Source organism: Maniola hyperantus, chromosome 18 (genome assembly GCF_902806685.2).
Source record: "Maniola hyperantus chromosome 18, iAphHyp1.2, whole genome shotgun sequence".
Classification (NCBI taxonomy): domain Eukaryota; kingdom Metazoa; phylum Arthropoda; class Insecta; order Lepidoptera; family Nymphalidae; genus Maniola; species Maniola hyperantus.
This window is the reverse complement of record NC_048553.1, coordinates 10,124,397-10,139,548: the sequence shown is the minus strand read 5'-3', so window position 1 is coordinate 10,139,548 and position 15,152 is coordinate 10,124,397. Positions and strand designations below refer to the sequence as shown.

The window sequence follows — 15,152 nt, the reverse complement described above, 5'->3', positions numbered from 1 at the left end:
AGTTCCTGGTAGAGGGTTATTCAAATTTAAAGTCATGCCGTTTGGCCTATGCGGTGCACCAGCACGACAGCAGAGGTTAATGGACCAGTTATTTAATCAAAATTTTTGTAGTGATATTGAAAATGGAATAGTATTTTGTTATATAGATGATATTGTTATTTGTTCTGCTGATTTTGAAACCCATTTAATTTTATTAAACAGAGTTCTGGATAAACTAAAAATGGCTCAACTATCCATAAATTTTGATAAATGTAATTTTTTTAGGAACTCTTTGAAATATTTAGGGTATATAGTAGATGAATTTGGTTTACGCACAGATCCTGGAAAAGTTGCCGCAGTTTTGAACTTTCCGACCCCAAAAACTGCACAGGAGGTAAAGATTTTCCTAGGCACTTGTTCTTGGTACAGGCGCTTTATTAGGAATTTTTCAACCATCGCTGCACCACTCAATAGACTAACGAGTAAAGGAAAGAACGCACCTAAATTTGAGTGGAGCGAACAGGCAGAGGTAGCATTTAATACATTGAAGAATGCGTTGGTAACCGCACCTGTTCTTGCGGTACCGAATTTTGAAAAACCATTCAAAATACATTGTGATGCTTCTGCATATGGTGTTGGCGGTATGCTGACGCAAGAAACCGATGGTTGCGATCATCCCATTGCGTATGTCAGTAGGAGCCTAAATAAAAACGAAAGGAATTACAGCGCGACGGAACGCGAGGCTCTAGAAATTGGGCGGAATAGAAATATACCCGGATACGGAATAATCTACCACCTTACAAAGATTAGAGGAAAAAAAAAATAATTTTACTTACTTGATCTATCTACCTAGTAAAGAATAGAAGCTAGCCGTCGACTCCCTTGTAATGTATATGAGGTGTTATAAATGAATTTGCTAGATGTTAGGCAAAATTGTTTTTAATGTAACTTTTACCGGGGTCGCTTAATACATAATGATGGCTAATAATGCTTAGTTATTCTAGCTTAATGCCAAGACTTAATTTAGATACATTAGAATGCCTTAGGTAGATAGTACATAAAATCTATGTTTTAAATTTAAGATGCCATTGGCATGGAATAGACAATGACACAGTAAAATTCATAAAATTGTTTCAAAATAAAAGCTCAGTAGTAAAGACAGGGTTCTTACTGTACACATACACTAAGAAGGTTCACTAAACTGTTCCAGGATACAAACATTTGCTTACTTGTAGGTGCGAAGACTGCAAGGTAGCTGGACGGCATCGGCCAAGCTCCCAAAACTCGATTTAACTTGATTCTTCACAACCGAAATGTTTCATTACAAAGATTTTCACCAAGTCTTATCCATAGAATTAAGTTGCCAACGTGAATGTGCAAAGAAATAAATACGGAAAACGAAAGCGAAAAACGGAAAACCGAAAACTAAAAACGGAAACGCAAACGGAAACCCTGCAACAAAGAAAAAACAAGATTATAATTTGTGCTGTGTGAAAATTTCGACACGTGGAATTTTCCCGATCAAACACAACTCACCTATTGAACTCCTGGCCACCAATGGTTTTCAGGAGTCCACCCACAACCCATTATCCTCATTTATTTGGGAAGGTAAAATAGCTGGAACTGAAAGGGAAATCATGAAATTAGGATTTTCTCTAACCAAACCGCCATTTTGTCGAATCCACATTACTTGATTTTTCACTCACCATAATTGATGAAACATTGAAATACGTTAGGATGACTAAATTTATAACTATTGTATTTTCCCAGGCGAAGCCATGGGCGAAAAGGAGTGAGATTTTCCTGGAACGAAAAAATTCGTCTTCACATGTTGACTCCAGAAAAATTCTAAATCTCACCAATCGGTGTTGCCAGACGCAACCCGAGTGTGGCCGCTCTCAGTTAGTTTGATCATGAAGCCAATTCATTTTTGAATATTTGCGGAACCTAAGGATATATTATAAGAACCGTTTTGTTAATGACTTAACAATAAACAAATGATATTATGGTTTTATTTAATTATTTTGTTTTATTTTTACGACAATTGACAACGAAGCAAACGCCATCTATTGTGGCTCGAATGAACTCTGAACATCGACCCACGCGTAGTTCTGCACCTTGATGCTAGGTGGCACCAACATACTTTGAACAAAATTGATTTTTATTAAAAGCGAAACGCTAATTAGTAGTTCAAAATTTACAACGTCACACTATTCAAACTTTGTCGGTTAATCATTGTATTGCGCATCTTATAGGTTTTTGATTATATCTCTATAATTTATCTGTGTATTGGGCTATATTTTTGCAGATGGATAAATGAGCTGACGCACTAATTATTGGTAGAAATTTTAATTAGCCAACTCATAAAAACCTCGACCAATTAAATGTCTAAAAATATCGTGTCCTGTCGTAGTAATTTTCTTCATAATTCAATAAATACTTAAAATACTCCAATGAAACTTGATAAGATACTGTGGGCCGTTATAAGGGACAAATCAACGGTATAAGTTTATCTTTAGAGGTCATATTTAAAGTACTAGGACCTAATAACGTGATTTTATTTTTTAATTATAAAAACTGAACGGTAATTGTTTTTTAAATTCTGTTTTTACAAACATTACGCACAAATTCATAGCAACATGTGTAAAAAAAATCACATCTATACGTTTAACCGTTTAAGAGATATAAGAAATGGTTAAACGTCATCCCAGCAAAAAACTGAATATCTTCGAAGTGTTATGACGCACAAATTTAATTTTAGCACGCACATTTACCTCTTAAAACGCACTAATTCATGGACCTATTTTTTTTCTCGTACGTCCATTGGGAAAAAAATGTGTAGCTGGGATGACGTATTCCTGGCAGAACGCGTTTTTTTCGAATATCTACTTATTGGTTGGACGCACAAATTTAAAACTTTCACGCACAATTACACGACGTTACGCACTAAAAATCTATCCAACTCAAATCCAGAAATTCGACATTATTTTGCTGGGATTACGCACACAATTTTATTAGGCGATATATTTTAAGCAATTGACTGATGGGGACAGCATAATCTCTGAAACATTTTGTCCTTCAACATCTATGTGAAGTTTCAGAAACTGGATCCGCAACTTGTTTCTCAGTGCATACATCTTGAGAACGCACTCGCCATATTTGCTCTGTGTCAACTGTCATGTCCAAAGTACGATTTTAGTCACTTTGTTGTCTGTCTGTCAGTCTGTCAAGAAACCTACCGGGTACTTCCCGTTGACCTAGGATCATGAAATTTGGCAGGTAGGTAGGTCTTATAGCTGACATTCGGGGAAAAATCTGAAAACCGTGAATTTGTGGTTACATCACACAAAAAAAATTAAATTGTGGTCACGGACTAATAATTAGTATTTTCAACTTTCGAAGTGAGATAACTATATCAAGTGGGGTATCATATGACAGGTCTTCATCTGTATTTTTATTTATTTTTATGCATCATAGTTTTTGAATTATCGTGCAAAATGTCGAAAAAATACGACTGTAGTACGGAACCTTCGTTGCGCGAGCCCGACTCGCACTTGGCCGGTTTTTGATATGCCAGTTGACACATAGACCAAATATGGCGAGTGCGTTCTCAAAATTTATGCATTAGACATAGCTTCATCCTCTCTTTATAGGGCTAGAAGCCAAGCGTCGCACAAACTCCAAGTGACACACCTGTTCATCGACGAAGCGGCGCAAGCTTCCGAACCGGCTACCTTAGTGCCTGTGAGCAGCTTACTCTCGCCGAATGGACACCTCATTCTAGCAGGAGATCCAAAGCAACTGGGCCCTGTCTGTATTTCGCGAGAGGCCAAAGAGAGGGGGTTAGGTACGTATATACTTAATAGTAGACGCATTTTAAACTGAGTCGTAGAGTTATGTCTGTTTCGCTCGCACTTACAGGTCGTAGGTAAGTGCGAGCGAAACAGACATAACTCGACGACTCAGTTTAAAATGTGTCGACTATAATAACCCAGCGCTATCCTTATCCGCAAGCACTGTTATGAAGGGGTAGCAATAAATGTATTGATACTTATGGTTTTTTATTTATTTATTTGTACCAGAAATATTTACTATAAAGAGAATAAGAAAGTAAATGGGAAGCACTTATCTCTGTAAGAGATCTCTACCAGGGACCCTTGGCAGTGCGCTGTGCGAGAGGTTGTAGAGGGAGTAGAATAGGTACAAAAAGAAGATAAAGTATTCATGAAGAGAACATAATAGATATTATGTAATATTTATTATACGACGATTTAAATATCAGTCAATATCAAAAAGTTTTAAATTTTAACTGCGCACGTTTTTTGTTCAGGATACCGAATTCGCTGGAGCGAATACACCGTTCACATAATTAAAACTGCTTTTTTGCAATTAATGTGTGAATGGTTATATGTAATGCGAATGACTTGTGAACGGGGTCTAAAGCTTACACTACTGTAATAAAGTTTTTTATTTTTCGTAACTAATTACTTTCAACGGGTACAAGCGTAGTGTGGGACGCCCTCCAGCACGATGGACCGACGATATAAAGAGGCTGGCGGGAAGTGTCTGGATGAGGAAGGCTGAGGACCGGGTGTGGTGGCGCTCTTTAGGGAAGGCCTATGTCCAACAGTGGACGTCCACAGGCTGATGATGATGATGATGGATTACTTTCAGGTCAATCCCTGCTGGAGCGTCTGAAGACGACATACGAGAACCTGTACGACAACTCCAACTACATCACCATGTTGGTGCAAAACTTCCGCTCCGACCCCGACATATTGGCCATCCCCAACGAACTGTTCTACGACAACTGCTTGAAGGTAACTCTTGCTTCGAACATACGTACCTGTACGACAAGTTCAGAAAAGTTTAAAAAGAGATAAAGGTTTCGTAGAGCGTTGTCTCTGTCGTTGAGACCGACAAAATGTCACATAGGTATGAGTGACAAAGACAACGCTCTACGATGCCGAACTGTCTTTCTTAAGGTCGATGTACAATATTTCCTGCCGGCTAGTATATATCAAGCACCAATCCACTTGGCCTGTTGGATTGGGAACTGTACTGACGTTAGTTTTACCTCTTATCTTCATATGTTTCAGAACTCTTACAGTGGTAAATTATTGTGACGATTCAAAAGCACTTGCAAAAGTTTACTTGAATAAAAATATATTCCATTCTTATCCCGTACACCTCCCCTATTTTGCCTTAATTAATCACAATCAATCTCGTCCTTAATAATATCTATTTATTTTTAACCGACTTGCAAAAAGGAGGTGGTTCTCAATTCGGCCCTTTTTATGTATGTACATCAATTTTTTCGAGGTTTCTGGACCGATTTGCAAAATTTTTTTTATTCAACAGATGATGTTTCCGTGGTGGTCCCATAAAAATCTGGATCCAACTGCTCAATCCTGATACTGCAGGGTTACTGCCCACCTAAGTTATCAAGATTCAGGAAGTGTTCATAGTGAATTAATGTTGTAGGTACCAAACAACGACTTCTCAACCCTGATGATGTAGGGTGTGGCACTCCTAAACTATAGTGATTCAGGAACTGCGGATGATGCAATATTATTTTTGGTGCCAAACATAGACTACACCATTGAACTTCGGACCCCAACTCCTCAATCCTGATGCTGCAAGGTACTGAGCTCCTAAGCCGTGGGGATTCGGGAATTTCTAATGGTGAACTGATATTTTAGCTATCAAGCAACGACTTTGCTCTGGCGCGCGACGCGTGTAGTATTTACAAAATGGCGGCACAGTGCCGGTGCGGCAACGAAATGACATCGGCGCGATTTTTATTTGTTTACACTACTAAAGGTTAGACGCCTCGCCGGTGCGACTCCAGCTTCGTATATATGAAGCCTTATTGTTTAAACTCGAAAGGGGGAAATATATTTCTGAATGTTTGCGTATTTTGTGCAGCCTCTAGCCCCACTCGACGCGCTGAGTCGAGTGAGCGTGCTGGGGCTGCCGGGCGGCGACCGCGCCGTGGTGTTCCACGCCGTGCACTCTCGCGAACAGAGGATGGGCAACGCGCCCAGGTGAGACGTTTCTTTTGAAATAAAACTTGTTAAGGCCTAGCCACGTTTTGGGCACGTTTTCGTGCGAACAATGATTAATCCCGACCCTTCTAAGTACCATGGGAGCGCGCAGACTGAGTGTAAGTACCTACGCCTAACTCGTTTTCGGTCTTTGAGCGTAACATAATTTTTTTTTAAAGAATATTAGTCATGTTAAATCTTTACATAGTATGAAATAAAGTCGCTTCCCGCTGTCTGTATGTATGAACGCGTAGACCTTTTTTTTTTTAAAAAAAAGAATATTAGCCATGTTAAATGACTAATATTCCCCTTTCCTCTCCAATTAAGCGTCAGGCTTGTGCTAGGAGCAGGTACGACAATAGTGCAACGGGCGGGGTTTGAACCGTCGACCTTTCGGTTTTCAGTCCACTCCTATACCGGTTGAGCTATTGAGACTGTCAAGTTAATATAATATTTTCTTTTCAGTTTCTTCAATGAAAAAGAACTCGATATGCTGAAAAAATACACCAAAGCACTGATAGATAAACATCAAGTATTGCCTAAAGATATTGGTATCATTGCGCCATACATACGACAGGTATGTCTTTTTTTAAAGTGGGATTTTAAAAACCTAAAACCACGCGGACGAAGTCGCGGGCAACATCTAGTTTAACATATTTTGAATATTAAATAAATATTATAGTAATGTATTTTCACAGGTGTACAAAATGAAAGGCTGGCTAACGGCCGAAAACTATAAGGACATAGAAGTGGGAACCGTGGAGTCATTCCAGGGTAAAGAGAAACGTGTCATACTAGTGTCCACCGTGCGAGCTAACTGCCGGCTCCTGGACTATGATGCCAAATACGGCCTCGGGTTCTTGGTAGATGACAAGGTAAGTAACAGAAATATCATCAATCAAGAGTAGGTTATATAAATCCATTTGGATATATTATAAATCCATTTGGATATAATATAAATCCATTTGGATATATTATAAATCCAATTGGCTATATTATAAATCCATGTGGATATATCATAAATCCGTCTGGATATCCATCGTTCTGCTATGGTCCCTGGACTAAATGCTAAAATCTAAATACAGACTCAAGATTTTGGTAGATGATGGGGTTTGGATGGAGCATACTTGCCTAGCACTTAATTATTTATCAACTAGCTTTTTACGAGACTACGTCCACGTGGATTAAGATATTTTAAAGAACCTGTTAAAATTTACAAAATCTTTTCTTTGTAAGAGTAATAGTAACTTGTTATAGAGTTTGCTGTTAGCAACTTCAAATTTTGCATCTAAGGGTGAGATCTATAGAGCGAACTTTGACTTTGCTTAGACTTAAGACATAGTGAAAACGAGACATATATATCTCTCACATAAATCTCTCGTTTTAACTCAATCTTAAGTCTGAACAAAGTCAAAGTGCGCTCTGTAGATCTCAGCCTTAGTTTCTACAAGTAAAATGTAAAGTTTCTAGAATTGTGCACGAATATTATGACAGTTAGTTTTTCCTTTTATTAAATAAATTGTATAATTTTCAGCGGTACAACGTAACATTGACCCGTGCTAAAGCCAAGCTTATCATAATCGGCAACCCGACCTGTCTCACACGCGATTGCAAATGGCGTAAGTATATGGATTTCGCACGCGAAAACAACTGTTACTATGGTGAAGAAACTCAACAGTTGGAAAGAAACTCGCGTCTCCTTACTGAGATCAGTAGAACCCGCTTCGATAAATGCAGGCTTTCTGACTACATACCTAAGACCGACTCAACCAATAAGAAATCCAAGAAAAAGTAAAACCTAACGGATTTATAAATCCATCTGGAAATTCGAAATATACATCCAATTAAAAATGTCATAAATCCATTGGATATTTTTATACGTATTTTTTTTTACTTTTTCTATAATATATACCCATTTCGATAGTATCACGGGAAATCTATTTTTTTGTTTGATTTTTGATGTTTTGTTTTTTGACGTATTTTATTGATTAAGTAACGTTTTTTTATTGATTTTAGTTTTAGTCATGTTTTATTAACTTTTTGATTGCACGTTTTCCCTCGAGATTAATCATTGTAATCCAAATCATGACTTTTTTATACTAAATTTTAGCTCTTATGATTTGTAATCAAGTATTCGTAAGTATTCGTTTATTTGCACTTAAAAAAAGGCTAAAAATAATGTTTTTTGCTGAAAGTATAGTCTCGCCAATATAGTTCAATTAATTAATTAAATTAAAAACAATTGCGTGATTGACCCTTACTGATTATTTTATTTATTTTATTAAAAAAAACAACTACTACTTACACTCATCTTTTCTTATCTCTCTATTTCTTGCCTGTTTTTTCTAATTTTTCGCAAATTTTTGTTTTTGTTATTAAATAAAATAATTTCAAATAGTGAGGGTTAAGAGGACCGCAAGTGCCGCGATGTTTTCTGGAGGATAATTAAATATCGACCTTATCTAATCGGAATAGAGTTGTAATATCAGCTGCCAGTTTCACGAGAGCAAAAGTCGGCATACCATCGCTGTAAATTATATGTATATCTATACTCATTTGAACTCTATTTTATTATTATACAAGGTCGTTAATGAATTTTCCATGAGAAACTGCTCACGACATTTGCATTTCTGACTGCTCTCTTCTAACGGTGGTCTCTCTGTGACTGATTTGAATATTAACCAATCAAACTCAATCTAATTTTGCAGACAAATTCTAGAAACAAATGTCTATGTCTGTGGTTTGTCAGATTTCCATAAAAATAACTAGTTTTAAAGTTACACAGGCTTAAACATTTGTATGTAAATTTTTGAGACCGTGTACATACTTTGAGACTGATTATTTTACGAAAATTCGGAAAACCACAGACATGTCGAGATTGCATTCGGGGTATGAGGTAGGGGGACGCCACGCACACCCGCACCCTGATTGCCATCTCGACCTGTCGCGTACTAATAGATAATCAGTTCTTAGAACGTATCTACAATATTTAATTGAATTTGATTGGTTAAATTCAAACGAGAGTCAAACTGCGTTTGTTTGAAGTGCACTATGAGGGCTCGAGTACTAAAAGATACCCCGTTGCGTTGGGTAAGTAGTCCAATAATGTAAATGCAGTTTCTAGGTGTACTTGATACTTGAAACCGAGACAGATTTGATAGATAACAATGCGGTCTAGGTTATTTTGGACGCAAATCATCGATTGATATAATTAACGATATTTATGATTGCAGTATTTACTTAAGTATTTTTAAGACGAAAATTTCGTCCAAAATTTCACTTGTTGTAATTTGAATGTGAGTTCAAACTAAATTTTAAAATAAGGAAAAGTACCTACTAAAAAAATAAAAGTCCTGTGATATTATTGTAGATATTTCAATAGATATTTTAAGAAATTAATCTAAGAATTGTGATGGCAGTGGTGCTGATTCGAAAGTACATAATCTCTAGCTACTTTGACATGTCTATAAAGTATAGTGGCGACTGTTGTCATTTTCACAATGTTCCCTGCAAATAAGGACAGCATTACTTTTAGACTTGTCAACTTCAAATGGAGATTGTACAACCGTATTAGAATTATAATGACTAGGTAGTCAAACTTTAGAAACCAAATAATATTTTACTATTATTGCTAATACGTCATACTTAATTTTTGTACCTTTAAATTATTTTATTTTTATTTTATTCGTTTTTTGTTATTTATAGTATGGTATAAAAAATCAAAAGAAAAAAATCAATATTTGGAGTAAACAAAGTACAGATTTATATTAGTGAGTAACTTTTAAAACAATAATCCACCTTTAATAGTTATTATGTCAGATCTCCACCTAGATCAAACTCGAATGATTGATGCGATTTGCATTGAGAAGTTGTCTTAGCTCTTTCCATACGAACGTAATTTCTCATTTGAATATTAACCAATCAAACTCGATGAAATTTTGTAGACACGTTCTAGAATCTGTGTCTGTGATTTGCCAGATTTCCGTTTAAATATCTGGTTTTAAAGTTCCGATGTAAATTCTTGATGCTGTGTAACTTCTAAATATTTTAACGGAAATCACAGACACCTATATTAGTTCCTAGAGCATATCTATAAAATTTTATTGAGTTTGATTGGTTAATATTCAAATGAGAAACTTAGCACCCAGGATTGAACAATGTAATTTTTTTTTGTATGTTTCTGTTGGTGATTCAATAAAAAAAAATCTAACGAGAGCCAAAGTACATTTGTTCGGAGCCTCTCTTTCTTCTCTTTCATCGAGCATTCAACATGGACATCTGTTTTTGCTGTAGCCAGTGCTCTGCCTTCATAAGAGCTATTTTACTATAATACATATATTCATACTATAATACTCATTTTTAAAATAACGCTTAAAAAATTAGCTGAAGGAAGTCAAGAGCTTTCATAATTTTGCCGATGTTGTTGAATAATTAAGCGGTAGGCAATACATTTTTGCCTATATGGAGCATCAAATATTAATATCTTTACGATAAAAATTAATTCTGTGTCAAAGAAATATAAATACTCGGTAATATACTCTTAGGGTCCTATGTAGGTTTAGTACATGTTTGGACATCTCGACAGCGTTGATATATTTCGAATATCGAAATACTAAAACATCAGTGCAAAATGGACTTGAATTCACTGATTTTAGGGTTTGAGTTTGTCCATCTAGTTATATGAATGACCCAATCTGTAATCTGCCGATAACCTAGCAACATTATTTATCGAAAACTGTATGGGTTTTAATAAATACTTAACAACGTTGCTAAGTAACTTATCGACGGATTACAGATAGATTAATCATTATTTTCGACCGTAAGTCACAAATGTGACATCAGAGTTCCGTTGATTTGCTTTTGTATGGAGTCAAACATGACGCTTGGCCCTATAAAATGACAGATTTACGTCAACGATGCTGTCACGTTTATTTACTTTACGAGCACAGGCACAGAATATATGCTGTGTTATATGCTATGAGTGTGCTAACGTAGCACAGATCAGAAAATACTATGATTTAACTTGACTCTATATGTCGTGGTGTCGATTCAAGTAGTGTCTTGCACGTGTTTTCGGCATTTAAAATATAGGGTTTCATGATGCGTATAAATGCAGCGCATACACGTAACGTACAAACGCAAAAATTGAATACTAATAAACTACTAAATATACTCGTAGTATGCCTATTAGTAGTTTGGTGTGCACAGCGCGTAATGTCATCTCAGGGCGTTTGTGCCCTCATTTGTATTCGTAAAAATATGTTTTGAATTGGCCGTCATACAAAATGTGCACTAAGTTTCGTGTTTATACGCATCCGTCGATATACGAATGTACGAGGGACGTACATTTTGTATGACGGTTAGTTCCAAACGTATTTTTACCAAAACGAACACAAATGAGTGTATAAACGGCCTAAAGCTGCGAAACTTGTTTACTTTGCATTCCTACTTCCTACTCGCCAAGGAACTGCCTTAGTCTTCGCGATCGGTTGAGTCACTTTCGATAGTCAGAATTTAATTTGCGCGCGCATTACTATCACCACAATTGGCCAAACGCTCTCGTTTTTGAAACGACCGATCGCGAATAGAAGTATTCATCTCCATGTACATTATTATTTGCCATTTCGACCGTTAATGTCATCGATATGTCGCGCATAATCTCGGCACTGCGCGGTTGCAAAACTGGGCTAATCATGAACATTAGGCTTACAGTAGGGTGAACAGTAGGCTTGGTATTAGAATTTACATATTACCAATGTTGATCGAATTCGAGCGACTTGCCATTCGTTGCGCCGTTTTTCGAATGTTTACACCTGAACAATTTGGTCATATACTAATATTCACCTAAAATTATTGTAAAACTCTTGAGTGAAATATTGAGTTAATTTTATCCAAGGATTTTACAGTTATTATATTTTTTGACAGGAGATATTTTTATACACGTCTTTTAAGCAATAAATATGTGAAGCCTATAATACGGAGGTTTTGAAACGTTTTGCCTCTTTAGCACTCCATACAGGCAGAAGGGCACAGCTTACCATACCTTATGATAATAAAGTTTAAGTAATTTTAGTAAAATAGTCCCTGTGAAGGCAGTGAATATGGTAAATGATTTGTTACGCAAAAAATATTTTAACCGATTTCAAACTACTTTTTGAATAGAAAAGATAAAATTGCATACTTGTGTAAATAAATTAAACTTCTGCACCTACCAAAATTATTTAATAAAAATATAAAAGTATATAGTTACGTATTATTACAATATTGCATATGTAAATGATTTTTGTAACATTTGAAAATCGTGTTCATGTCCGATTAAGATTAATATTATTTTGAGATTTTTTTGTAAAATTATCATTCCAGTGATAGTTCATTCCATAGTTCATTTTATGACGTAAAATGAACATGTATTTTTGTTAATTATTAATATATTAATATACACACCATTATGTTAAAGAAAAAAGACCACAATGACCTTTATGTACTACCCGGACATGGACCACTCCGAACAAAAATTAGTGTGAAGCTGTCAAATTTAGTATGACCCATCTAGTGCGTATTACATATTGGTCGTTGGCTTACCAGCACTGCATTGCTGACGCACGTCGCACACACGTTACTCGATTTCGAGAATCGAAACACTATAACGTCTAGGAAAAATTGAGTTAAACTACTTACCTAGTTTTAAGGTTCGAGATTGTCCATAAAATTTAGTACAGCCAGGAAGCGCCAATCAGAAAATAAATTTAAATTCGTAATACTGAGTATTCGACTGTAAAACTTAAGATGTTTAAGTCCATTTTACATTTTTTCGTTCTCGAAATCGCTTATCGTTGTCGAGATCTGCTACCTCGTACTAAGGAACCTCGTCCTTGTGTAACATCTTTTCATATGTAATGAAATAAAATTTACAACGTTTTGGATCCTATTATATTTATATAAATAAACATCTCTGTTTTGTTTGTCATGTTTTTGCAATGATGTGCTTGTACATAATGTACAAGCACATCATTGCAAAAACATATTTTAATTAATGATTAAATTTAAAGCGAACAACATGTTACTTAATTACTATTTTTGAATTCATATCAAGCACTGCCTTTAGGTTTAAACATTTCTTAAAATAAGTAAATATTTATTTTAGTGGTAAATGTTAATGATAATAATGCCCCAATATGTTGTAATTTTTGTTTATTACAAGCACCATATAACTAGGTATTATTAGACTTTTTTTACATATTATTTTTTTACAAAATTAAAACATTAAAAATAAATCAAATATAAAATGATTTTAGTATTCGTATTACAGGGAAATTAACAACAGATTTAACAATAAATCGATTGTAAAAATAGCTCAATATCTAGATTTTAAATTAGTAATTGAAATATTCTAACGTTGCTCTCAAAATGTATGAATGAAATATAAACCTAAGAATACTAACACGCGTAATATAAATACACGCGATTATTTCCCCTCTAAAAAGATTTCGTAAACGCTAAAAAGTTATCTATGAAATTGAGGTGTATTCGCGACAGTGATGTGATTCGCGAGGCACGTCGATTTTAAATGACCTTTTTAGTATTGGAATAATCAGATGTATTCAAAGAACCTTTTTTAAAATAAAAAAATAAGTATTTTACTTGTCATGTAAGTAATGGAGGTACATTAAGTACATGTTAAAGTCACTTAAAGTAGTAATTAATTAATTAAAATAAGATGTTCTATTATTATCGTTGTTAAGGGCGTATTTTTTATACTATGTATTCCTTGAAAATAAATGCTAAGATCATTATCTCTCTTCTTATCATTTTATTTTCCAATGAAATTACTTGAACACCCGTAGTAGAGCAGTCTGAGATTGAGAACCTCCTCATTTTTTTGAAGTCGGTTAAAAACTGAATAAATTCTGTGAAGAAGCCGCAGCTGGGCATAGAGGGATGTTCGGAAGGAGTCTCCTGCCTCGTACCTCGTAAGCTAGCAAAACATTTGCAAAAAGAAACAAGGTCATCAAATAGAAGAAATAACACATTTTAATTTTTTTAGTTATAGCGGCAGTAGAAATATACATTTTGTGAACATTTCAACTCTACCTAACGGTTAACAAGTTACAACCCGCTGACGGATGGACATTGGACGGCCAGCGAAGTTTTATAGTGCGACAAGGATATCTAGGCGCGTGGCGAAAATCGGAACTAACGTTGCCGTCAAGTGTTCCCTTTGTTCTTTGTTTGAATATGGTTTGAATCATAGAGATAGTACCTATACAGTTTGAATAGTCTAAGCCTTTGTTTCAGTTGTTCTCCAACGGCGCCCTCCTGTCAATGTCACTGAAGTGCCAAGAGAGTCTTGCTTGCCGTTACTTTAGCTAGTAATAGCGTCCTGTGTTGGCACCCTACGGGTACGGAACCCTAAAAACCATAGATAAAAACAAATCTTTAGCCAGTGTTTCCACTTTTAGGGATCTTGCCCGATATTAGGGCGAAATGACCAATATTAAACAAAAAAATAGTTATTTATTTCAGGTAATTTGAGTCCATTGGAACAGAAATCTAAATACAAATGTTCAATTTGTTTAAAAACAATAAAATGAAAAAAAATAAAAAAAATAACTTAATTAGGTAGGGCTTAAGGCATTTTCTTAGGTAAACAAGGTTTAAAAGTAATTTAGGGTAAAAACTAACTTCCTGTTTATCCAAAATTTGCATAGATCCCACCCAATGTATATTATTTTGTTTATTTTAGATTTATCAAAGAATGAAAAATGTTTTACTCTGCATGGCGGAGTAATAGCGTAAGTACCTATTTTATAAATTAACTAGTTGACCCGGCGAACGTCGTACCGCCTAACTTCGATTCATTTTTATTTTTTAATAAGTACTTACAATTTTTTAAATTTTTCTCTCCGTAAGAACCATCCTAGTACTTCATAAAAATAGGAAATTAAAAAAGGAATATTATAAAAATAGAATTAGCGAAATCTGTTCAGCTGTTCTCGAGATTTGCGATCAGCAACACGATTCATTTTTATATATAGAGATATTCACACCCACATTAATTGCAAATAAAGAATTTTGAATTTTGTAACCCATAAGATTAGGGACTATACAAAATCGTAAGTGGAAACA

At 35.3% G+C, this 15,152-nt stretch overlaps 1 protein-coding gene across 2 annotated transcripts in view; it reads left to right on the top strand.

The window, feature by feature from the left end:
* The window catches only part of LOC117990557 (putative helicase MOV-10), a 34,245-nt gene extending 20,426 nt beyond the window's left edge, over positions 1-13,819 (top strand). For both annotated transcript variants that reach the window (XM_069504521.1, XM_034978013.2), the window contains exons 15-20: positions 3,633-3,826; positions 4,654-4,799; positions 5,908-6,026; positions 6,492-6,603; positions 6,725-6,901; positions 7,561-13,819. In XM_069504521.1, the coding sequence (XP_069360622.1) occupies positions 3,633-3,826; positions 4,654-4,799; positions 5,908-6,026; positions 6,492-6,603; positions 6,725-6,901; positions 7,561-7,821 (1,009 nt within the window). In that variant the 3' untranslated portion in view covers positions 7,822-13,819. The remainder of the gene's footprint in view (positions 1-3,632; positions 3,827-4,653; positions 4,800-5,907; positions 6,027-6,491; positions 6,604-6,724; positions 6,902-7,560) is intronic.
* The last annotated feature ends 1,333 nt before the right edge of the window (positions 13,820-15,152 follow it).